Raw genomic sequence first — 25,787 nt, 5'->3', positions numbered from 1 at the left:
CACAGTGTCCATGCGGTGTCCCGAAGACTCCTCCCAATCAGACCCTCGCCTCCAGTGTAAACCTGGAAATCTTGCATGGAAGCAGGGGAGCGACAGAGAGATCTTACAGACGGTAACCAGAAAAATAGGTGGGGTCACCAAAAAGATGCAGAACCCCATACCAAAGGCAGATGGACAGTATGGGCAGCCTGGCCCGCCTCCCCTCAGGCCCAAGGGGGATGAGTGTCTGCTGGAAGAGAGCTGGGAATGATCACGTGCTCAGGCTCATGGAAGGCAGAGGTGGGGGCAGCAATGGACTGAGATGGAATTCAGGAGGAAGGGGAGATTAACACAGAGGATGGCGGTGCTCGGAAGACAGACAGCTGTGGGCTGTGATTGAGAGAGATGTCCACCAGTGAGTGAGCCCACAGGATGCTGTGGGAGGGGCAACCTGACTCCTGGGCCTTGGGGAAACCAACACACAGAGCCATCCTCCTCCTCTTCTTCCTCCTCCTCCCTGTGACACGGTGTCCACATGCCCTCAGTGTGTAACTCCTGGGAAGCTGTGGGGCTGTTTTCACCATCCTCAGGGACAGACACCCACAAGAGGGTCCCCTCCACCCAAGGGTGGGAGGACTCTGAGGCAGTCACAGGGAGGAGAGGCCAGGTGTGGGCACCGCAGCTATTTCTAACCTGCCAGAGGAAAGGGAGCCTTGTCTGTTTGAAAAGCAGGCTGATTGTCAGGGGCGGAACCCAACTCACAGCTGTCAGGGAAAGCTCCTGCCAGGGGGTGGAGACAGGGGGCTTGGGCTGACAGGGCTGTGATTTTGAAAGAAATGTCTTTAAGAGACTGACTTCAAGTAGGAGAGAAATATTATTATTAGGTAATGCCTGTCAGGTTATTTTTTGATGTGTTCTTGGTATTTCATAATCATTTTGCCTTTAGATGGTAAGCCCTTCCTGGCCCTGGGCCGTGAACTGTGCCCCTGGGGCTTTACCCCAGGCCTGGGCATGCAGCAGGCACCAGGAGGTAGTTGCTGCCTGACCTGACCCATAGTCTCTGTGGTAGAAGGTGAATGATCCTCTAGCAGCTAGCGATGAACCACAAATGTGGATAAGCATTTACACCTGCACCCTGTCAAACCCACCCAGCACCCAGTAGGCATCCACCCAGCTCCCACCCAGCACCAGGTATGGAGCTGGCTGAAAAAGTATCTAAGGCTCTGAGCTGACTTCCTGAAACTCAGCTTCCTGAGGGACAAATGAGTACAGGTCTCTCTCTCTGTCTCTCTCTCTCTCTCTGTGTCTCTCTCTCTCTCTCTCTCTCTGTCTCTCTGTGTCTCTGTCTCTCTCTCTCTCTCTCTCTCTCTCTCTCTCTCTCTCTCTCTCTCTTTTAGCCATTCCTGGCCTCCGTCAGGTCTGTCTCCTGAGCCCCCTATCCCCTCTCGGGTAGCACAGCTGGCCCAAACCCTAGGATCCACATAGCCCTCTGATCCTGGTTCAAACACATTTTGGGGGGAGCCAATTCCTTCCTATCTGGGCTGGCCGCTAGGACTGTAGTCTTTGCCCTGATCCTCTGTAATTCTAAACACCAGCCTGCTGATAGTTAACACTTCCTCCCTTTGCCAGGCCCGGGCAGGCCTCCTGGAACTAGAGCCTCCCTGTTGACAAACCCGTGTAGTATCCATTCACATACCAGCCCTACCGCCCTACAGGTCTTTTGACCATGTAGACAGATGGCACTCTTCTTTATCTGATAAGCAGCTACAGAGAGGCAGGGGAATTTTTGTCAGTGCTGGGACCAATTTTAAGCCCACACTTTACATCTCTGATTCCCCCCCACACACACACACACCCAGGTTGTGTTGGGAAGGGGCGGGGTGTAAATAAATCAGACTCTTCAAAATCCTCTTTCTCTTCTCTCCTGCCTTTTCAGGAAGCTTGATCTGCCCAGAAAAGCTCTAGAAACTGCAGCAGAGAGAAACTTCGAATTGAAGGGCTATGCGTTCGAAGCAGCCAAGGAGCAGCGGAGATGCCCCCAGATCGTGCGTGTGGGGCTCGTGCAGAACAGAATACCGCTGCCCACGTCCACCCCTGTGGCAGAACAGGTGCAGGCTCTAACAATATGCATCTAACCGGGCTCGGGCTCTGGCTCCTACAGTCACTGGCTGGCTGTCCCGGGGGTCTGTAGCCCAGACACCCGAAGGGCTGGGTCACTTCTCTGTCCTTTCTTGTTCCTTCCAGTCTTGTCCCCAGCTCTTCTGCTTCTTCCTTTTGTCTTCTTCTCACAATTTCCTCATCTTTCCACCCACCTTTGAGCCACTTTTACCACTCCCGACCTGAGCTTTCATTCGCCAACCAGGAACGTGCCCCCTTTGACAGCTGGAGCTTGCTCCCCAGGATGCTTCCTGTCCAAGGCCACCTCTGCCAGGATGCCCTCACCATTATCATACCCATGATTCTCTGCTTATCATAAAGCCAGGAGCTCACTGTGCCCAGACGTCTGTTTGCCAAAAGTCCCGTAGGTTATGAGAATAGGGTAGACATTCTTTCATCGATGTGGTAATATTTTACAGTTCCCTAAAACACCATGACACAGATGCAAGTGGTTTATTTATACAGTACGGTTGGAGGTTTTTTTCAACCCACCCACCAGTTCCCAAGTAATAGCTCCAAGGCTTTGTCTTAATTATAATTGTTTGGCCAGTGGCTCAGGCTTCTTACTGACTAGCTCTACATATAAATTAACCCATTTCCAATAGTTTACATTTTACCACAGAGGCTCATGGTTTGTTACCTCATGTCTTGCTACACTACATCTCCTTCATTCTACCCCTCCTTCTCTCCATAACCCTATTTGGATTTCCCGCCTGGCTATGTTCTGCCCTGTCATAGGCCAAAACAGCTTTACTCATCAACCAATTAAAGCCACACATATATATTTGCAGCATACAGAAGGACATCCCACATCAATACAGCTGGTCACAGCTGGGTATTAAAAGAAAGGGTTTTGCTGGAACTTTGATGGCTTTGTGTGTGTGTGTGTGTGTGTGTGTGTGTGTGTGTGTGTGTGTGTGTGTGTGTGTGTGGTTTCTGGAGAAAAGGCCCAGGGACTCAGCCTGCTAGGCAAGCACTATTGCACAGAGTCACAGTCCCAGTTCTATTAAAAGATGACAGGGACGAGGGCATAAGTCAGCGATATTCACTTGGTATATGTGAGACTGTAGGTTTGATCCCAAAAGCGAGTACACTCACACACACACACACACACACACACACACACACACACACACACACACAAGATGTGATTCTCCGTTTACCTTTCTCTCCGGATTTGTTGTTTGTGAACAAATTTGTCATCTAGACTGTCAGGCTTCAGGGACAGGGACATTCTCAGCCCGACTGTACCTAGAAGTATGCTTTGCGTGCTGATGGCTCTGAGCAAATGTAGTGTCACATGCCTGACTGGAGCTCCCAGCCTCCTGGGAAGAGACTAAGAACACAGGAACAAACGTGCTTTTGGGGGTGTCAGCTAGCCCTCCTCCAACATTCTCTGAACAAACTTGTCTGAGTGTCTTCTAGGAAGCAGACATTGTGTGGAGGATACAAATAACAAGTATACCCCACACACACACACACACACACACACACCAGCAAGGAGCCTACAGGGTCCTCTGAGTGACAAACGGCAGAGGACCACGGTAGGAACAGTACTACCACTGGGGTGTCCACAGAGGGCTGAGAGAGTTTGCAGAGTGTGAGGTGGGATGGGGTGACATCCTCCGGATGACTGGGGTGAGGAGGAAGTCACACACCCCTGGCCAAGAGCACATCCCAGTCCATTTAAGATTTAAGCCAACCAGAAGGCCAGATGGTACAGGACAGCAGAAGTGGCAGAGGGAAACCACTGAAGCCTTGAATGCAGGATGGCCCAGGGTGGACCTGCCTTGGATTCTGAAAGCAGCTGGCCTAGGGTGTGGGGGGGAGGTGTGGAGGAGGTGTATCTGTGCATGGACACACCCCTGCCCTACACACTGCAAGTACAGCCATATTCATTCACACCGTTCAGCAACACTGTGAGAAAGATGCTGTTTCTCCATCACAAGGGGGTAGGTGAGGTAGGAAGGGGAGGGTGAAGGGTGGGGAAGGACCCGAGTCCATATCTGTGGGAGCCCAGAGCTGCTTTTTCCTTCCATCTGTCTTGAAAGGTTTTAGTCTGCTGAAAATGACAAACACTAAACTCCCCACCCCCCTCTTCCTTCCTCTCACATGGTCTGGTGGGAGTTCTGTTGTTCTATCAGCACTGGGGTAAATTCTTTTAAGTTGTTTCACCAATTGTACTGAATGTATTCTAACCCTTGCTTTTTAAATCGCCAGGTCTCTGCCCTCCACAAGCGCATAGAGTCTATTGTTGAGGTGGCTGCCATGTGTGGAGTCAATATTATTTGTTTCCAGGAGGCATGGAGTAAGTCTCTATCCCGACTCTTTCTCAGCCACCTTGAAACCACTATGCAGTCTCTCAGGACTGTCTGCTGCCTGAGGGGTTTGTTTTTGCTTTTTTATCTCCTTTCTTTTTGCTTCTGTCAGCTTGTTTGTTGGTGGTAGTAGTGGTGGGTTTCTTGTTTTGTTTTGTTTTGTTTTTCAAGACAGGGTTTCTCTGTATAGCCCTGACTGTCTTGGAACTCACTTTGTAGTCCAGGCTGGCATTGACTCAGAGATTTGCCTGCCTCTGCATCCCAAGTGCTGGGATTACAAGCGTGTGCCAAGATGGCTGGGCTAGACAATGTATTTAACAACACTAGAAACCAAGGAGCCCGCTCTCTGTCTCCATCCCTCCCTTCCTCCCTTCCCTCTCCCTCTATCTTTGTGGATCCAGGTGAAGTCACCAGAAGCCAACAGTGTTACCTTTTCTCTGTTAGCCCCAGGGAATCAAGCTTTGCACAGGCTAAGTTCACGCTCCCTACTGAGCGTCACTCACACCCTTCTTGGCCTTTGTGAATTCCTTCCAGCTAGTCTCCTTTACCTCCTAATGGCAGCTCAGGGCCCCCTGGCTGTCCTCTTTATATAAGACTGAGTCTTCTGTTGTATACATTTTTTGGTGCTATGTACCTTTTCTTCATGTTATTTGTTAGGTTTTATTTGTCAGAGAAATAAAACAAGTCCGTGATCTGGTATCAAAAATTTAAAAAAAAAAAAAAGTGTTCTTTCAACACTCAGTGGGTTCCCTGGGACTATCCTTTGGTTTCTGTCGTTACTTCTTAATTTTCAGCTTTTCAGACATTTATGTGTGATGTGTATATATACACGCACACACATGTGTGCACAGGTTTTTATCATGTAGAGGTCAGAGGACAACCTGCAGGACCTGGCTCTCTCCCTCCGGCATGTAGCACCTATAGGTTGAATTCAGGTTGTCAGGCAAGCTCCTTTGTCCACTGAGTCATCTCACCAGTCCCCTAATTTTTCAGTTTTGCATCATCTGTGAGCCCTTTACCACGGTAAACATAACCGTCCTCTACACATGTACACTTTCCCTGTCCTATCCCCATTCAGGCTCTGCCAAGCCATTTTTTCCTAAATCACTTTGTTTTCCCTAAAATTTGCATCGTGTTCTACATCCAAGTTCTGTCTTACACTTTCTATCAGTTTCTAAATCCCTTTAACCTTTTTAGACACATTAAGCGGTCTATCAATTTCATCTCAAGGAATCCACACGCTTGCAATTGCTTTGGTCTGAATTAGTTGCACCCTCTGCTGGCCTCTTAGAAATAGCCCAGGATCTTCTTTCACTAGGAATAACCCTAGGAATTTCTATTTAAGGAGCACATTTGAGATAAGCCTCTTGATACCTGCGGGTATGAAAATCTGTGTCTTTACAACTTGCTTAATAGTTTCACCAAATATCAAATTCTAGGTTAGGAATTCTTTATCTTTGCAAGTTTGTTGCTTTGGCCTCCAGTGCTTTTGACCAGCTCAACTTTGCTTAGATTTGTGACCCATTAGCTGTCTTTGGTTTGATTACTCTTCTCTGGAATGCAGTAGGTCTTTTGGTTTTGCTAATACTGCTACAGGTTTATAAGGGTGTTCCATGTGTGCACCCTATTATTCTAAATGCTTAGAGGAATCTTCAGTATATATTCTTGGGTCTTTCTCTGTTTTCTTGCATTCTTTTATTCTTTGCCAAAAAAAAAATTGTAATCTTAGAGGTTTAATTTTGGTTTTTTGTTTGTTTTTTGGTTTTTTTTTGTTTTGTTTTGTTTTGTTTTGAGACAGGGTCTCTCTACATAGCCCTGAAACTCTGTGTAAACCAGGCTGGCCTCAGATTCACAGAGATCCACTTGCCTCTACCTCCCGAATGCTGGAGTTAAAGGTGTGAGCCACCACTCCAGCTATTTTAGAGTTTTTAATTAATTTTATTCTAGAATCAGGCTCCACTTCTCTCCAGAAAAAGAGAAAGAAAGTGTTCAGATGAGCCAAACAGAAAGTTTGGAGAGGACTGGCCAGGTCATGGCCGCTTTCCTTGTAAACTAGGGACTAAAAAGGTGACTGAGTGGGTACCCCTGAGGCCCTTCTGAGTGTGTGTGTGTGTGTGTGTGTGTGTGTGTGTGTGTGTGTGTGTGTGTGTGTGTGTGTGTGTAAGCAGAGGGGATGACTGGTCTTTGGGGAAAATTGGCTGCCATATCTTTCCAGAATAAAGTAATAAACGACTGAGCTGTTATTTGGTGCCATGAACTTTAGTGCACATGATGCTATTTTGAGTTTTAGTTTGGGCCGATGAGCCTAAACTAAATGTTGTCTTATATTTTTACTTAACATTTCTGTTTCTCTGTCATCTCTCTATACTCGGTTCCTGATGTTTCATTAGGCTCTGTCTCTAGCCTCGTCCCAGGATTTCCTCCTTTTCCTTCTGCATTTCTGCTTTGTCCTTCTACTTTTCAAGCTGTACATTTCATGTTTCTTTTTGCCCCCCCCCCTTTCTCTTCTTTAACGCAGACCTGCACTGGAGTGCTTACTAATAACCACATGACGGAGTCATTATGCGCTGTCTTGAACTCTCCTCTACCAAAGAAATGTGTCCATTCCTTTTAAATTTATCCTCAGGCAAGCTCATGGAAGGGCAGAAAACAGCCGCATTCTTTGCTAGACTATCACAGGTACACTCTCTAGCCCAGCCCAGTTGTTAATATTGCTCTCCACTAAAACCTCTTGAGCTGGTTCTTCCAAGTTCAGCCCCATCTTCCAAGCTCCTACTAGGATGGCCCATAAGCTCTGCTTCTAGTTTGAAGTCACTTTTCTAGTCCAAAGTCCCAAAGCCATCCACATTCTTTCAAAACACAGCATCTGTCACAGCATCAGCCCACTCCTGGCACTATAGTGGGTTTTTTCTGCCACCAGCCCCAAATAATGACACAGAGGACACAGAGACTTATTATCAATTATGAAAGCTTCTCCTTAGCTTAGGCTTTTTTCCAGCTAGCTCTTCTAACTTAAGTAACCCATATTTTTAATCTACATTCTACCACGTTGGCTCGGTTACCTTTCCTTAGTATGGCATGTCCAACTTGCTCCAAGTTTGCAGGCAAAATTCAAATGCCCAGATTCTTCCTCTGCCTCTCTCTCCCCAGAAGTCCCGCCTATCCTCTCCTGCCTAACTATTGGCCATTCAGCTCATCGTTAAACCAATGACAGCAATACATCTTCACACAGTGTACAAATATCCCAAAACACGGTATCAACTTCTTCATTAGTTAATTTCTTTCTACCACTGCAGTAAGCACCATGACCAGAAGCAATTGGGGGAGGGAAGGGTTTATTACATCTTATAGGTTAGATTCCATCCTGGAGGGAAGTTGGGGCAGAAGCTGAGGGCAGGAACCTGAAGACAGGAACTGAAGCAGAGACCATGGAGGAACACTGCTTACTGGCTTGCTCTTCACGGCTTGCTCTCCATGGCTAGCTCAGCCTTTCTCATACAACTCAGAACCACCTCCCGAAGGATTGTGTAGTCTCCCACATCAATCCTTAATCAAGAAAATATCACCACAGACTTGCCTCCAGGCAATCCGATGGAGGCATTTTCTCAATCAAGGTTCCTCTTCCCAGATAACTCTTAAGTTGTGACAATTGACAAAAAGCCAGCCAGGACACTCACTGAACTTGGAGCTCATCAAGTTGGCTAGATTTCTGGCCAGCGAGCTTCAGGAATCTGCCTGTCTCTGTCCCTACCTCTCTTAGCACACTCAGCTTTTTAATACGGACCCTAGGAATCCAAACTCAGGCTCTCCTGCTTGAAGAACGTGCATCTTACCAATGAGCCAGCTCCCCAGCCCTCATTCTTTCCTTTCTGTTGTCATATCCTGATTCGTGGGAGTCCCTCTATTCTGAAAGTCCTTGTTTCATCACACCTCCATCTTGTCCCGTGTTTGCGACATCTTCTCTTACCTCCAAGGTTGCTAAAATTAAGTAACGTTTTGTCTGCTTGTGTGGTCCCTTCTTGTTCTAAGCTGCCCCCCTTCCTTACATCTGCTTATATTGTAAAGATTGAGGACTAAAGAGTTGAAACTCAACTACGACTTTCAGGGAGAGACTTAACTCTCTGAGTGCTGTTAAGGATGATCTGGCGTAGGTAATTCCAATGTTAGTGTCTCCTGATGACTTCCTTCAGACTGCTCAGTTTCTTTAGAAAAAAATCTACCCTCCTGCCAAGAAGAGACAGAGGACAAAGGTCATGGTGGTCATTATGTTATTCTCCCTGTTCTTGCTACATTGATCCCTCCACTCTTGTTTGACTCTTGTCTGTAGAGTCCATTAGACTCTAAGATTCGGGGAGCCATGGCTTGCATGTGTTGGGTTTTTTGTTTGTTTGTTGTTTGTTTTTTGGATCCCCACTTCCCTGTGCCCAGCTTATCTACAGTGACTACAGTAATCCTCAATGTACAAAAAAAAAAAGACAAAAAAAAAAAAGACAAAAAAGAAAACCCACTAAAACAAATGCTGGATGATATAACCAACTCTTTGTTTTATTGGTTCTGGAATTAATGCTCAACCATCAATGCCTAGCAGAGGTGCTTCCTCATTTGGGAGACCCTGGGGACTCCCTAAGGCAGTGTTGGTACCCTGTCCTGTTAGTGTGGCCATCTGTGGTTGTTTGAATGAGAAGTGTCCCCCATAGGCTCAGAAGGCTGAGCATTTGGTCCTCAGTTGTTGGTGCTGTTTGGGGAAGCAAGGAACCTTAGAAGGTACAACCTTAATGGAGGAAGTAGGTTACTGGAGGCCAGCTTTGAGGAATTACAACCTAGGCCCACTTCCTGTTTCTCTCTCTCTCTCTCTCTCTCTCTCTCTCTCTCTCTCTCTCTCTCTCTTTCTCTCTGCTTCCTGTGAGATCAGAAATGTGATCTCTCAGCTTCCTGCTCTGCCTACCTGCTGCCATACCTCCTGGGCCATCATGGACTCTCCCTCCGGAACTGCAAGCCAAAATCAACTCTCCTGTAAGTTGTTTAGGGTTATATTTTTATCACAGCAATGATAAAGTAACTAATACACCTTACACCTTCCAAGACCATAAACTATCTCATCAGCTTTGCTCTTTTGATGCAGGGTTTCTCTTTGTAGCCCAGGCTGGTCTCAAACTCAGGACCATCTGCCTTAGCCCCTGAGCCCAAGATACCAGGAGTATAGCACTCTGTCTTGTGTAATCAGTATGTTTTCCTCTAGGCCAGCAGTTCTTAAGAACAATGTAACATCTCAGTCATGAGGCTGACTCAATGCTAGATCTGAGAATGTGGAACCCTTCCTCCTCTAGTTGAAAAAAAAAAAAAAAAGCTCGGATTTTGTAGCCCCTGGCTTCCTTTAATCTCCATTCTATATCTTCTTTTGGCAAATTTATTTGCATCAGGATATTTATGTATACAGGAAAAGAAACCATTCAAAGGGAAACAGAAATTTGGAACCCTTAACAACTTGCAATGAAATCAGCATGGGAAGTACTGTTCTCCGGGGACACTTAAGTCACTTCTTATGTTCTGGAAGCTGAGAATTAGTGGTCATTAGGGAATATTTTTGTTATTAGCAGTTCTTCTGCTGTATTCCTTAAAATAGCTCTCTTGTCTGGACTGAAAGGACGTTAGGGAATCTTGAGCCTGGAACCAAGGCTTCCTGGACGCTGTTGGCGACATCGTTTGCCTGCTGTGTAGCTGGGTAGCTGACAGTGCTATTTGTAGCATGCTTGCTCGGATGTAGCCTTCGGATCAGGCTTACTGAGACTGGGAGGAATGTAAAGTTGTTGCTTCTCTTTGTTTGATGTGAAAGGAAAAGGATCCCACCAGCCTTGCAGGGCCTGAGAGTTGAGCTGCCCATTCTTATGGAAGGCCCTATGTTTGGTCACCATTGGCTATTGTCATGATTCCTAAATAGGCCACGAACTCCATGCTGATGCTAGCTAAACACAACCAGGCCACGTCATGGGGTGACGTGTTTCTCAAAGTGTGTCAGTTTGGAACCAGAAGAGCAACAGCAAACATCCATTTGGCTGGTCAATTTAAAACAAAATGAGATGGGCTTCTGTAAGACAGGAAGCTAGAGAGTACGGAATGGGGCTGGGCAGTGGTGCAGCATTTGGGAGACAGAAGCAGGTGGATCTCTATGAGTTCAGGGGTCTGTAGAGTTCCAGGACCGCCAAGGCTACACAGAGAGACCCTGTCTCAAAACACAAACAAACAAACAAACAAACAAAAAACCTGAATGGGCCCAGTCAACACGTGCAGTACTTCAAATCAAGAAAAAACAAATGAATAGCAACACACCAAACTGCTCAGTAGGAAACAACCAGGGCCAATGGGCAGAGAGTGTGAACAATGAAGAGAGCGAACCCAGAATTCCCAGGAAGTATGCAGCAGGACCCTCATCCCGACTAGTAGTGAAGAGCATTTGTTTTTCTGTAGTGGGGAGTCTGACTCTAGCTAAGCCTTGAGTATGCTGGATGGATGCCCTTCCAACCAAGCTGCTTCCAGGACAAGGAAGACATGTTTAACCATGGCGAGAGATCAGTATGCATAGCCCAGTGGTAGACATAAAGATAACTGTATTATTAGAGTCCATCAGACGTGCCCGGGCTAGTAAAACAACATCATACACACACAGTTGAGAGTCCCAGGGTCCACAACCAATGTGATCCCTCTGACCTGAAAAGAGCTGTTGTGAGCATCGTATGTATGGGGATGACATACATTCTCTACCGTTCCTATATGTGTATGTATCCCGTGTTGGGGAAAAGCAAATACAAGCCAGCGACTTTAGCTTCAGAGATGGGATTCAGTGGTAGAGCACTTGCCCAACATACATAAGGCCCTGGGTTTAATACTTAGCACCAAAAAAGCAGAAGTGTGGTGCTAGCTAGAGTGATTAGTTTGCCTGAAGACCGGAGTTTGAACTCAGCACCCCCTCACAGAAACACATAGCAGAATAAAACCAAATAAACAAACAAAACACAGTTTAATGGAATCTTTCCACTGAATTAAAGCCCTGGCAAGGTTTATCTAGAGATCCTAGAGTCAGCGCCTTTATCTTTGGGCATGTGCCTCCTGCCCAGCAGTTTTCAAATGTTTGTAGTATCATCAAACAGCTTGTTTCTGAAGAGGTCTCTCTGTCCCCAGGAAAAGAAAGATCCCAGTGGTGGCCTGTTCTGGGTTCAGGACACTCACTAGGGACCGTGTGATTCATTTCTAACCTTTCTCTCTTTTTTACAGATATGCCCTTTGCTTTTTGTACACGAGAAAAACTGCCTTGGACGGAATTTGCTGAGTCGGCAGAGGATGGGCTAACGACCAGGTTCTGTCAGAAGGTAACACATGAACTGTGCCTGGGGGCTGGCAAACCCACACACAGGTTGCAGAGCACAACCGCAGCCATCAGATGTTCCCCTGTGCTTGTTTTACCAGATGAGATTAGATGGGACTTCACCACTTTTATTGTTGTAGGGTCTACTTTCCCTTAAGGTCATAGTTTCAGAGCTACAAGAGCCCTCCTTGACTCTGTTTGGTGACAGAGCCACAGCCCAGGGAGGGATGATTTGGAGTAACTGCATGGAAAATCTGGCCAGTGGCAGGGCTAACACTCGGGGATAAGGGACATTTATCTTTTCCATACCTTTGCCCGTCCCATGTGCCATTTGTGTAATTCAGCCAAAGCTTCAATACACGGTCTATATGATGGTGTAGAAATTGGTTTTCATTTTTCCCGATTAAAACCTTGTCACACGTGTGATCTGATCCCAAGTATACAAACTGTCCGGAATAGTCAAATCTCTGAAGACAGGAAGAAAAAAAGGTCAGGGCAAGAGGGTGAGTAAAGGGAAGTGATTGCTAAAGGGTGTAGGGATCGCATGAGGGGTGACCAGAATGTATGAAAATTAGCTTGCCGTGACAATTGCACAACTCTGGAAATATGCTAAACACTGGTGATTTATACACCTTAAAAGAATGGTTCTGTGCTGTGCAAATTATGTCAGTAATACCGCCATCAGAAAAACCTGTGCTAGTCAAGGGATTACTGGTGGTAATGCATCCTTATTCTCGGCTCTACCGACTACACTTTCCTGTTTCTGTTTTCATAGAGACTTGGTACTATGCTTAAGGGAGACTGGGGCAGAAACATCGCTGTACTGATTTTGTTGTTGTTGTTTTGTTTGTTTGTTTGTTTTTGGTTTTCGAGACAGGGTTTCTCTGTGTAGCTTTGGAGCCTATCCTGGCACTCGCTCTGGAGACCAGGCTGGCCTCGAACTCACAGAGATCCTCCTGCCTCTGCCTCCTGAGTGCTGGGATTAAAGGTGTGCGCCACCAACGCCTAGCGGCCATACTGATTTTTATCAGTACAGAATGGTGATTCTAAACATCTGTTCTCTCAAGCTGTGGCTGAAACCTCTCATCGAGTTATTGACTCATTGCTGTGGCAAAGGAAAGGGGACCAGATGAGGACGGTTTCCACTGGTAAACCTAGATTAAGGCTAGAGGGAGAGTTGGTGCCAGGGAACACTTGTCAACATCAAGAGGGACCAGGGGACTTCATTAAGGTCACAGGTAACAGTGGCTCAGGTAGTGTTGAGGACAAGTGACCATCTGAAGTTGCTCAGTCAGCAGGTCTTGAAGTCCATATTGGAGACAGAAAGAATTTAGTGCTGCTATGGCTTGAATGTGTTCCCCAAAGTTGATGGGTTAGGAATATGTATTATGTTAGAAATAAGAGTGTAAGAAGCATCTTAGATTCTGAGGCAGCATCTTACAGAGGTGGTTGGGTTGTGGGGATTAAGCCACTGTGAGTGGATTTGCATCAGTAACTCCAGAGTGTTTTTCTGTTAATAAAGCAAGGTCAGTCTCTTCTTCCTCTCTCCCCTCTACTCTGGGAGGATTACGCACAGAGGTCCATCCGTGGCTGGTTGCTGCATGCTTGACTTCCTCAGGTCCAGGACTCCAAGGACAAATCTCTGTTCTCTATGAGTTGCCTGATCTCTGCTATTCTGTTATAAGAGCACAAAACAGGCTATGTGGCAAGGTCTCTTGGTAGGGATGAGAAGAATAATGATAATACATCACAAATCTTTTTGAGACATCTCGAAACCTAGATGACTCTAGGTTTAGTAGCCTGGAACTCACTATATTACCCAACCTAGTCTCAAATTCATATTTTTTTTTTACCCCAGCCTATCAAGTGCTAGGATTATAGGTATGAACTACCATACCTGACTCCATTTTATTTTAAGTATCTTTCATTTATTCTTTGACAATTTAATACATGCCTGCAATGTATCTTGATCCCATGCATCTCCAAGCTTCCCCTCCTACCCTACAGGATACCCCCTGTCTTAGTCTGCATTTCCAATCCTGTGCACCATAGCCACAGCAATACTTACAAAGGAAAACATGTAATTGGGACTCACTCACAGTTTCAGAGGTTTAGTTCATTATCATCATAGCAGGAAGCAAGGTACCATGTAGGCAGACATGGTGCTGGAGAGGTAGCTGAGAGTTCTTCATCTTGATCCACGGGCAACAGGAAGAGAACTGAATCCCACACTGGGTATAGCTTAAGCATATGAGACCTCAAAGCTCACCCCACAGTGACACACTTCCTCCAACAAGGCCACACCTCCTAGTAGCATCACTCCCTATAGGCCAAGCATTCAAACACGCGAGTCTGTGGGGGCTGTACCTATTCAAATCACCACACCCTACAATGTGGCCTCTTCCAACTTGTGTGTCCTTTCCTTGGTTTTGGTAGCTTAAGAATCCAATTAATTTTTTTTATTGTATGAAGAATGTAAAGCTTGCTATCTGTCATGCTTTTGCCTATGTGTCTACTGTCCCCATCAGAACTCTCGAATCAGGAATTTAAAACACTGTGTTCATTAGAGAGTCTCCTGGTCTCTCTCCCCTGCACCCCTGAGAAGCACATTCTACTTTCTATGGCTGTGGAGAATTTCCTTATTCCAGGGCTCCTTTATAGGTAAAAATTAGGTATTGTACTTTAACAGGATGATGTCATTTAGCACAATGCCCTCAAGGATCATCAGTCTGACAGCATGTGATAGGAATTCCTTGGATTACATGGGTGGATAAAATCTCATTGTCTTTGCATGCCACATTTTGTTCAGCCCTTCATCTGATGACGGACAGTAAAGCTGCTTCTACCTCTTGACTCTAAATGATAACAAATAGTGTGTCTCTGACTATGGGGCCATCGTTACACAGACCTGTCTCACTGGGTGCCTGCTTTCTCGGTCTTTTGGATATATATGTGCAAGTGGTATTGTGTCATAGTTCTTTGTTTAACATTAAAGAACAATCATGTTTTCCTAGAGTGCCTATATCTCTTCATGCTTTCATCCTGGCATTGCACAAGGGTGATTATTTATATTCATATTCATTCTCTCTCTCTCTCTCTCTCTCTCTCTCTCTCTCTCTCTCTCCCTCCCTCCCTCCCTCCCTCCTCTCTCCTTCCTCCCTCCCTCCTTCCCTCCCTCTCCCCACAGGGTCTCACTATGTAGTCCTGGCTGGCCTAGAACTCATTGTATAGACCAGGCTGGCCTCTTGAATGTTAGAATTAAAGGTGTGTGGTTATTCTTACATAACCAGTTATAGGCATCAAGACAACACTGACTCATAGTACTTTATTTAGGAACATTGTTAAATTCTTCTCCAGTTTAAAAAAAATGTAATAATTTACCTGAAAGAGGAACTAAATGGTTTTTCAATTCCCCAGCTGGCAAAGAGGCACAACATGGTGGTGGTGTCTCCGATTTTGGAACGAGATCGAGATCACGGGGGAGTCCTGTGGAACACAGCTGTGGTGATCTCCAATTCAGGACTGGTCATGGGAAAGACCAGGAAGAACCACATCCCCAGAGTGGGTGACTTCAATGAGGTGTGTGCTAATTAGAGCTCAGAGGGCTTTCCTCGGGGAGAAGTTCAGTATGGGAGGCTGTGACGTGTGATGCTGCAGGGTAGTATTGTTGTAGTATCTGCAGAGTCTGATAACATTGCCCTGCATTGCGTGGACACAAGACTCTTAGAGTCACAAAAACTTTTAGCAGCATGGGACTTATACATACGTCAGATTTGTGTGCAGGAACGGAACTTGATTTGACTTTTGCGATGCTCCCTTGAGGTAATTGGTTTATAGACTAAAATGCAAATACAATAGTGCATAGATATGAGATTATGCCTAGAAGCCCTTGTAAAGGGGCTCTGAGCTCCTAGGAAACCGGGATGTGATCCTAGTTTTAGTGGGTGCTGTTCTTTATGACTTACGTGGCATCTCAGCTGACTCATGTCCAGGTGTCTTTGAACGTGTCTGTGTACAATGGTGGTTGCACAGGACTCCAGAGGCTCACAGGTGATGAGAATTCTGGGAGAGGGGCTGTTTTGATTGGTAAATGCCAATTCACAAGATGTGGGGTGGCAGGGGAGGGCATTTGAAAGAGGAAAATGAACTCTACTTAGTGCCAGGATACTAAATCTGAATTTGAACTTGACGTCTCAAGAGGACCAATAGTTTGGGATGTGCCAGCCCATCCTTAGTCCCCACATTGCATCTTTGGTTTGGGGATTTAGGCTGCTCTCAGACTGGTCAACAAGGGGAGACAGAAGAGCTGGTGTTTCTAAGTAGCAGCTCGAGGTGGAGCGGGGCAGATGCCTCCTCAACTGTTTACCCCTGGGTTAATCGTTAGCTCCCTGCAGACACCCGGCCGGGCCTGAGTTCAGCTCAGGGTCCACGATGTGTACATATCCTGGTTGCTGTTGAACCTGGCTGGTTTTGAAATCAGTGATAGAAAGCTAAAAGCTCTGGGAGCAGAACTGCCCTCCAGCCTCTCTTCAGCTATATCCCATCAGGTCCTGGAAGTGGCAGCCTCACAGCTCAGGCAGGGAAGAGGAGGTGGGAGAATGAGGTCCCCATTTGCTTGTCCTACAGGGAACCCTAGGCAGGATGCCCAGGCTGCTATGTGGAGAGTGTGTGTTTTACTCTCAGATTTGGGCTTAGTCAATTGGGAAAGTCCCAAACCGATTCAAGTGACATATAGTTTCCAAAAAGGAAAAGTTGCTGTGGGTGGGTCTGAGTGTTCTCACCTCTAGCAGTCTGCATCAAGGATGTGTGGTTGGTAACTCATGTTAACATTGACCTAACCACAACCTTTTCTTGTGTCACGATTTGAAAACTTACCATAGGTTATCCTGGAAATCATGTGATACACCACAAAGCAGACCGTGGGTTAAATACTAGGCCTTTGTGTTTTCCCCTTGGGGCTGCTCTGCTATTGTGTCTGGGTTTTGTGTATGTGTTTTAACACTGCAATTCTGGAACTTAAAATAGAGTCACACCCCAATGCTAATTTTAGACTACTGGTGATAATTCCCTTCTGCTGAGACTAGGGGAAGCAGAACTATTTCAGCTCTGAGGCACCAACATATAGCTCTTTGTGCTTTTCAGTCAACTTACTACATGGAGGGAAACCTGGGCCACCCCGTGTTCCAGACGCAGTTTGGCAGGATTGCAGTGAACATTTGCTACGGACGGCACCACCCCCTCAACTGGCTCATGTACAGTATCAATGGAGCAGAGATCATCTTCAATCCCTCAGCCACCATTGGCGAACTCAGGTCACTTGATGGGAAAGCTCTAGGGGGCTTCCTGGGCTTCATTCACCACCTCAGGCCCAGGGTCAACCTGTGGGGTTCAGACATGGGTTTGGTAAACTAGAAGAAACAGGTACAGTCATTGGGATGTCTAGACCGAAGCCCTGTGACTGGATATTGCACATTTAATCAGTTTTTCTGTGGAGGAAAAAAAAGAAATGCCCAACATGACTATGACAAAATCTGACCTCCAATTGGCAGCAACCTTTGCTGGGATTCTGAGCATTGGGATAAAGAGAATATTCCCACCCTCCTGCATGATGCTCAGGAATCTCAAAGCCTGGCCAGCATGAGTGACCTCTGGTCCGTGTCTTCAGAATCCTGAGCCTCAACTCTGCAGTGCCCAGTACGAAGGGCAGTCCTCCAGAGGAGTGGTACAGAGGAAGTAACGCTAGCACAGAAACAGGGGATAATCCGAGAGACTTGATTTAACCAGTGAAAAGGTTCCCTTTAATAATATGTAATGGGAAGTGTTGGAGTACCAGCTTCACCTCCAATACAGGTAAAGCTGTGTTGTGGTGTCGCTGAGGTGTAGGTGAGCATGTGGGCGGGACTTGTAGGGTGGGGAGTAGGCTGAGATAAGCAACATGGCTGTGTTTGTGCCACTTCTGCTTTCCACTTTGGCTAAGCGTTGGGAGAGTTACAGGTCTGTTTGTCACTTTTCTGTAGCTATCAATGAATGGCTAATAAAACTCAAAGAAGGGAGGGTTTATTTTGGCTCATAGCATGAAGGTGTAGGCCATCATGGGGAGGGTAGGAGGAGTGTGAGGTGGCCAGTTGGTCACATTTTGCATCTGCAGTCAGGAAGCAAAGGGGCATCAGTGTGGGTACTCACCTGGTTTTCTCGTTTCCCAGTTTTTATTTAGTCCAGGGCCCCTGCTGCTGACAAGGTTTAGGGTTTAGGGTGGGTCGTTTTTTCCTCTTTTAAATGTCTATGGAGGTGCTTTCAAAGACTCACCAAGAGAATGTCTCGGAAGTGATTCCAAATCCTGTCAAGTTCACAATGTAGATTAACCATCATAAATCCACTTTGTACTTGACACTCAAACACATGATTTTTTTTTTTTTTTTTTTTTTTTTTTTTGGTTTTTCGAGACAGGGTTTCTCTATGTAGCTTTGCAACCTATCCTGGCACTCGCTCTGGAGACCTGGCTGGCCTCGAGCTCACAGAGATCCGCCTGCCTCTGCCTCCCGAGTGCTGGGATTAAAAGCGTGCGCCACCAACTCCCGGCCAGTCTTCTGTTGTCTTAACAGTTCCAGCATTGTTCAGAAACCCAGAGTCTCTTTTGAGACTCAAGGAAATCTGTGAATCTCCGTGGGGGTGGGAGTGGAGTGGGGGTGGTCACAATTCCAATATACAATGACACAGAGCAAACACTCTGATTTTAAAAGGGACCATAACAAGGAAAGATAAGACCAAGCAAGACTGGGGTCCAGCAGAAGAAAACACCAAGTCTTGAAGCTCTGTGTCTGGCTTCTGAGGCTCTTGATGGCATCACCTGGGCTCCTGCAGTCTTGAGTAGGCCCACCCCTTTAGCTCTGCCCCAGGCAGACCATGTCGCCTCTCTCTTAGGCCAGCTCCTTACCCTGCCAGCAGATTTCTTCAGTTGATGTCCCACAGCCCACACATCTCCAGTGTCCTGGGGTCTCCGTAGCAACTTAGGTTTCATAGCTTTATTCATTGGCCTTTAAGGGCCCCATTGCAAGAAATTTGACCCTGGTACACACTGCCTGGCTTCCATGACTTTCTGGAATCTTGATATAAGACACCGTGGCCCTATAACTCTTGCATTTGCATACCTGAGAAGCCAGTATCATACAAACAATGCTGCCAAATTCTGTTGCTAGCTTGAGACATAGCCTGTATATTCTACTACAGCCACAGTGGGTGCCTGGTTCTGGAGGAACACTCCCCCAAAGTCGTGGTTTTCCAGCAGAGAACCCTTTCCTGGGGCATTCTCAATTTAGTCTCTTTCCTTTCAAATAAATTTGATTTTTACAAGCTGGATTCTGCTCTCAAGACACCCTTGTCTCCTTTATTCCTCCCCTCCTTTCCTCACACATTCTATTTTTCTCTCACCAGAAACATGGATAAGAGCAGAGAGGATTAGCCATGCCAAAGCTTGAATGTTCTGCTATCTTGAAATTTCCTTGACCAGACAAATTCATTTTGAATTCAGCTTTGTTCAAGATTCCAGCTAAAGTATGTTGGCATAAATATAACCTCGTTCTTTGCCAGAATCTAAAATGAATGGTGTCTACCCTACTTCCTGATAGAATCGTGTTCTCCCTTACTAGAAACTAGAAAAATGAACGGAGTCTTAACCACCTGAGTTTATATTAGCATTCAGGCCTTTTAAATGCTGACCAAAATGGCCCATTAACTCTCCTTAGTACATTCTATGGCATCTCTGGTCCACAGTTCCAAACTTCAGCATTCCCTCCAAAGACCTATGAACTATATATAGTCAGGTTTCTCAAAGCAACGGCCCCACTTCCAATATCAATTATCTGAATACTTTTCTTGTCATCAGAACTGAAAGTCAGGCAAGAAGTAATTAAAAGGAAAAGGGGTTTATTTTGAAAGCAAGTGGTTTTGCAGTTCATCCCCTGGATGGAAAAACATGACAGTAGGAGAGTGATGTTGCAGGGAGGAGGCAGAGATGAACACTGCTGCTCAGCCAGATTCTTCCTTCCTCCTTTTAACTCATTCTAGGGCCTTAGCCCATGGCTGGTACCACCCAAGTTTGCATAAGGGTGGGACACTCCTCAGTTAAGCTTCTCTGGAAATACCCTGGCATACATTCTCAGAAGTGTATCTCCTAGGCAATTCCAAAGTAGCCTTACAAGTTAAAAGAGTTCTAGGAATTTATGTGCAAAACTGCCTTCCTCCAAAGCATGAAGGATGGGTACTGCAGGAAGTGCTGGCTTCTGTTCTGTGGCTACGATGTCTGTGTTCTGTCCCAATAGGGTTGGGGTCATGGGAAAAGCTTTCTACTCTCAATGGATTTATAGCCAGTGTCTTCTAAATGTCAGATGCAACATTTAATTTACTTTCAAGTTGAAGCACTAGGCTTGCTTTTTGAATAACATCCCACCACGTTCAGAATCTTCACAGCAGGCCCCTAACAGATCTAGAATTCAGTTGTCCAGTTGCTGGTGTTGGGTGCATGTGGAGGTGTTGTCTGGGTCTAGGAGGGCTGCTTTGGGGCAGGAAGACGGGAGAGCATAGTTTGGATCTTGCCTCAGGGTTTCCATTCTGAAAATACGTCCCCTGGAGCTTTGAACGCAGCCAATTGTCCATTGTCAGTTGAAAGGCAAGATGCTCATTAGTCAGTCACCCATCCACCAAGTCTTAGCGGAACTTTGGGGCCTCCTCATACAGCCATGTAGAAGTGGGGCAGAGGGGATAGGGTTAGGTGCTGACTTTTGGAAAGGGAGTGAAAAAATGGCTTATAGGGTAGAGGCATGTGCCACCAAGCCTGATGACCTGAGTTCAGTTCCCAGGCCCCACATGGCAGAAGGAGAGGAGCAACTCCCACAAGTCATACTCTCACCTCCAAATTCAGACATAAAACATAAATCAATAGAGTGTAACAAAAATGTAAAACACATCTGGGGAACTCCATCTTCCCCTCAGCCTTCCCTAGAGGAACCCGAAGTCTACTTCCTGGGCACAGGGGTGTGAGCCAGCTTCTAGGCAAACCCAGAGAGTTACCTCACATCATGTATGCAAAGGCCCTCCCAAACCTGTTATCTTGAACGTTTCTTAGCTCTGATTAAGCAAACAGAAGTAACTCAACGTAATCCGCACATAACTTCTTACGTCCACAGCAGCCTTATTGAAAGAAATGATTGGTTTTTCCTTCCTTGGCTAAGAATTGCCCAGCCTTCAGGAGCTGACGAGCTGGCAATGCTGTACTGGTTTCTTTGAGAGCAGTGTGCTTCACAGGATGAACTAAACGGCACGAGTCCGTGCCCCTTATCAGTTAATGGTACTTGTGGGGTTGTAGCCTGAGGAGGTGATGTTAGTAGTGGTGGTGACGGTATTCATAACACAGCAGCTGGCAGCAACAGAAATGGCAGGGTTAATTCAATTTCAACCTATTTCCTCTATGGGTTAAGTGACACTAAAATGAGCCATTATGAAGATAGAGCAACATGGTAATAAAAAAAAAAAAAACTATGAACAATGAGAACAAGAGATGTGTGCCCCTACTATGTGTGGTCAGAATTCTGTGCCTTTTTTTTTTTTTTTTTTTTTTTTTTTGGTCTATGGGCAAGGGTAGTCACAGAGGATAGAAAAATGATAGCAACTAGTTTATTATTAAGCCGGTGGGATTCTAGGAAATTTTCTTAAAGTAACATAATTATTTATATAAGTTGTTGGTTGTCCTTTCTTTTTTTTAAGTACAGTGTTAGGCAAATGCCTCTGCTGTGTCACAATTTCCAAGCCCATGCCCAGGGACCATGCATTAGCTCCCTAAACCCATAGCTCTTCTCTGATATGTCCCAGCCTTCAGTTCAGCATAGAAGATGGCTTCCCTGGGAAGGATAATGACAGTTACAAAACAACCATGGCGTGGAACTTCGTCTTCATGACCATCAAGCTACATCGTTTCACTCCAATGTTTTGGGGGTGACTGAGACTGAGGATAAAGGCTGTCTGAACCCCAGTAGACTATGGCAGTATGGATTCTGCCTTTAGCTGGCTTTCCCTGGGAAGCTGCTATTGGTTATCCAGGGTGCTGACAAGATGATCGGCTTGTAGGACCGTTTTCAGACGTGTCCCAGTTAGTTCAGACAGGCCTCGTCCTCACTGTGTCACCTGGGCTGGTGTCTAACTCACAGACCTCTTGCCTCAGCTTTCTGAGTGCTAAATTGGTGCCGTGCCCAGCTCTGCTCACAGCCAGGCTGCGTCTTAGAGCTGAACATCTATGGAATGGCCCAGAAGGCTCCAATCTGCTTTCTCTTCCTCACCCTCTCACAGTGAGTCCCTGTGGCCAATCGAAGCCAGGAACGCAGCCATTGCCAATCACTGCTTCACTTGTGCTATTAACCGTGTGGGTCAGGTATGTGTCTGAGGGATAGTTAAGGAAAGGGGTCACTGACTGCTGCCTTGGATGGGACACTTCACCTGTCTTCTTGCTCCCTCTGCATACATGCCACAGAGTTTAGGGTCCCAAGAGGAAATGGCTTGATCTTTCTTCTTTTTTTTTTTTTTTTTTTTTTTGGCCTCTTCTAATCTTGCCTGTCCTCTCCTCCCCTCCCCTCCCCTCTCCTCACCCCCCCTTCCCTCCTCTCCTCTTGCCTCTCATCTCCCCTCTTCTCCTCTCCCCTTTCTTTCCTTTCCTCTCTCCTCTTCTCTTTCTTATACAACGTGGGGTGTTATTTCAGCAGGCAGGCTGACCTCACATACATTGCCCAGCCCTGAGAACTGCAGGTACCTAGTGATTTCCTGCTCCAGGATTATAAACCCAAATACAAAATCCAGGTCTTGCCTTGCCTGTCACGTTCCTTGTTGGCTTCCCAAGGCACAGTTCTGACCTGCTGAACATTTACCAAATGCTTGCTGATTGCCCAGTGAGTGCAGACCCAAGCCTCCCTTAAACTGTTTCCTGCATGGGCCCTTGCTGCTCTTGTTCTGGCTGGGAATGACTGTCCTGGTGCTGCCACCAAGAGGTTCATCTTAGCCTCACACTTAATTCACAGGAACACTACCCCAATGAGTTCACTTCTGGAGATGGAAAGAAAGGTATGTTCATGAACTTTCCCTTTGCTGGGCCTCATCTCCCCCTGCTCCACCTACTTCCTCTGGGTGGGGTCTGCTCCACAGCCTGTGCCTGGGAAGGAACACTGACTCTCCTCTGCTTCCTTGTGGGTAGTTTGGGAGACCATGGCTGGGGTGTGGATCCTCATTGGTGGCCACCTTGTTCTCCAAATGAGGATCAGATGGGAATGAGACTGGTCTCGCTGCCTCCCCAGGACTTATGTGGGCCCTTGTGGGCTCTCTAGAAGGGGGAGGGGGACTCTGACATGGGTCCCCATCTTCTTTCTTTCTTCCCCACCTACCAAACCGTACTGATGATGTCCCCTGAGTCAGCACAGATTGTCATAGGTTCTGGGGTCCTCAGGTGGTTGTGATCTGAAGGCCACTACTAACCCACCGCTGCTAGAAATCCTCCACCCTGAGGTCCGGCCTCTCTAGCCAAGAGTGTGAGGGAAACGCCACTTCATTTACCAAGAGGGTGTTACACCTGACTCAGTGGGTCTCCCTCAGAAAGATACAAGAGGATAAAGAGAACTGTTTCTGAGATCCCTCTGTCTGAAGTCCCACGTGGCACTCCAAACTTGTAGAGGTTCTGATCTCAGACGTGTCCTGATGATGGACAGAGAGAGACATGGGAAAGGAGGTTCTGGAACCTGTCTCAGAGGGGCCACCTCACTCAGCTGTGGTGGCGCTGAGGTGTTCTCAGGGCAGGGGAGAGCAATGTGAAAGCAAAGCTCTGCCACCTTCTCTGAGGCCTTTAGGCACGAAGAGGGAGAGTGGCATTCGGCAGACACAGGGGTGGCACACGGGGCTGCTTTCTCTCAGATGTCCTGCCGTGTGCCTGCCCCTCTTCCTAGTCCACACTGTGTATATAGACTCATGGCTGCTTCCCTTTGGTTTCTAAAGCACATCATGACCTTGGCTACTTTTACGGTTCGAGCTATGTGGCGGCTCCTGATGGCAGCCGGACCCCTGGTCTCTCACGCAATCAAGACGGGTTGCTGGTCACTGAGCTCAACCTCAACCTCTGCCAGCAGATTAATGATTTCTGGACTTTCAAGGTGGGTACCCAAGTCCCCTTCTGTCTCTCTGCTACTCTGCTTTGGCCCCCATCCAGTCTGAGGCTGCAGGAACTTCAGAGGCCAGGTCTGCTCTGACAGGCCCTTGGAAGGAGGCACCAACTCCCCACTACGAAGCTCTTTTCTGAGCAGAGGGCCAGGACTCTGCTGGCTGTGGGGAGGAATCACTGGGTGGAATGATGTACCAGCAGAGGTATCAATAAATCCTCCTTGCGTTTGATTTAGATCCTAGGCGTCTTCACACAAATTAATCTCAATTTCATTTGTCTAGAGAAAACAGTGGGTTGGCTTCCGTAAGCCATTTTTGTTTCTTTCCAGGCATTTGCACTTGTCACAAGATAAATGTGCATGTCTGGTTCTGCCTGCGACCAGGCTCCACAGTCTAGGCGTTGAGACAATAGTGGGAATCGGGTCACATGGAAAAACTGGATCTCTGCCTAGCTCTGACTCCACCTTACTGGATTCCTTTGGGGCAAACATCTTCTGTCCCTAAGCCTTAGGAACAGTTTCAAATGCTGCCTGTGGTGTCAGCAGTGTGAGAGAGCAGGTGCCTGCCACACTGGGATGACACAGTGGTGGCCAAGGCCAGGATCCCTGGAAGGGCTCCTGACTGCAAGGTTTGCTACACTGGCCTCCAGCAATTCACAGACAGAGAAAATTCATGTCCCACTCTGTGTGACTGGGTGGCTTTGCCAAGTGTGACTGGAGGAGCCCAGATGCAGACTCTGGACTCTATTCCTTGACTTGACCTGAGTGTGAGTCCTTGGTTATATTCCAGAGACTCAGATTCTCGTTGGACAGACGAGGTACTGCCCGTGAGAAGATCTTCTGACCTCCCTGTCCTCTTGTTGGGCAGCTGAGGTTAATGCAGGATTTCACTTCAGTCAGAAGCTGGAGCCACCAATGTGGCCAGCTCTTTTTACCAAGCATCTCCAGGAGTAACAAGCAGAGTGGTTTCTCTTTAGACCCTTCTCCACCCTGCCTCAGACCTGATCACACCTCCCGGACCAAGAGGGTCACAGTCAAGTGGGCTGGGCTGTGTGAGTCATCTGGCATCCTTCAACTTCACTGGCATCCACGAAGAGGTCATAATGCAATTGCTTGTCTTTATTGCTGTCTGAAATAGCCCTGTCAATCAGCATAATGGATTATTTTCTGCCCCGTGGCTGCCCCCTAGTGGCGAGAGGTGGTGGCAATCGAGGAATAGAGTTTTAAATCTTCCCAAGTTTGTGTGTTTTGTTTTCAGATGACAGGCCGACTTGAGATGTATGCCCGGGAACTTGCTGAAGCAGTTAAACCCAACTACCGTCCCAACATTGTGAAGGAAGACCTGCTTCCAGCCCCTAGCTCTAGTTAAGTGCTAACTTTTAAAATGTATCCAGGGATTGGGTGGGAGTGGCGTTCAATACTCAGGCAGAGGGAGGGTAGAACCGGCACGTGTGTGAGGGATAACTGCTAACATTGAATACATGGGTTTCTTCTGGGGATTTGGAAATGTTTTGGGATTCAGAAGATGATTCAATAACTTTGAAATGTATTAAATATAACTAGATCGCATACTTTGGAAGTGTTTTGTTTTGTGCTATGCAAATTCTACCTCAGTCTAAGAAATTCCCAGGTGCTGTGAGCTCATATCCAGGCCATTGAAAGGATCGGGAGGTAGCGGCTTAGAGGGACTCCCCAACTTTCCACCTCTACTCTCCATCCGTGTCTATGAGACACCACCCAGACCAGGCAGACCTCAGGCTGAGTTCTGTTCCGAATCTTCTCTGCATC

The 25,787-nt window shown here is 46.8% G+C and overlaps 1 protein-coding gene across 3 annotated transcripts in view; it reads left to right on the top strand.

The window, feature by feature from the left end:
• Window positions 1–25,570, top strand: part of Upb1 (beta-ureidopropionase 1) — a 31,334-nt gene extending 5,764 nt beyond the window's left edge. The window contains exons 2-10 of one of the 3 annotated variants that reach the window (XM_027394204.2): window positions 1,916–2,087; window positions 4,357–4,444; window positions 11,724–11,818; window positions 15,232–15,393; window positions 16,957–17,126; window positions 22,153–22,234; window positions 22,875–22,917; window positions 23,839–23,993; window positions 25,258–25,570. In XM_027394204.2, the coding sequence (XP_027250005.1) occupies window positions 1,916–2,087; window positions 4,357–4,444; window positions 11,724–11,818; window positions 15,232–15,393; window positions 16,957–17,126; window positions 22,153–22,234; window positions 22,875–22,917; window positions 23,839–23,993; window positions 25,258–25,368 (1,078 nt within the window). In that variant the 3' untranslated portion in view covers window positions 25,369–25,570. The other 2 variants (XM_027394203.2, XM_027394205.2) reach the window with 2 other exon arrangements.
• Window positions 25,571–25,787: the final 217 nt, after the last annotated feature.

Source organism: Cricetulus griseus (assembly GCF_003668045.3).
Source record: "Cricetulus griseus strain 17A/GY chromosome 1 unlocalized genomic scaffold, alternate assembly CriGri-PICRH-1.0 chr1_0, whole genome shotgun sequence".
Taxonomy (NCBI): Eukaryota; Metazoa; Chordata; class Mammalia; order Rodentia; family Cricetidae; genus Cricetulus; species Cricetulus griseus.
Note: the sequence above shows the minus strand (reverse complement) of the source record. Positions and strands in the feature narration are given on the sequence as shown.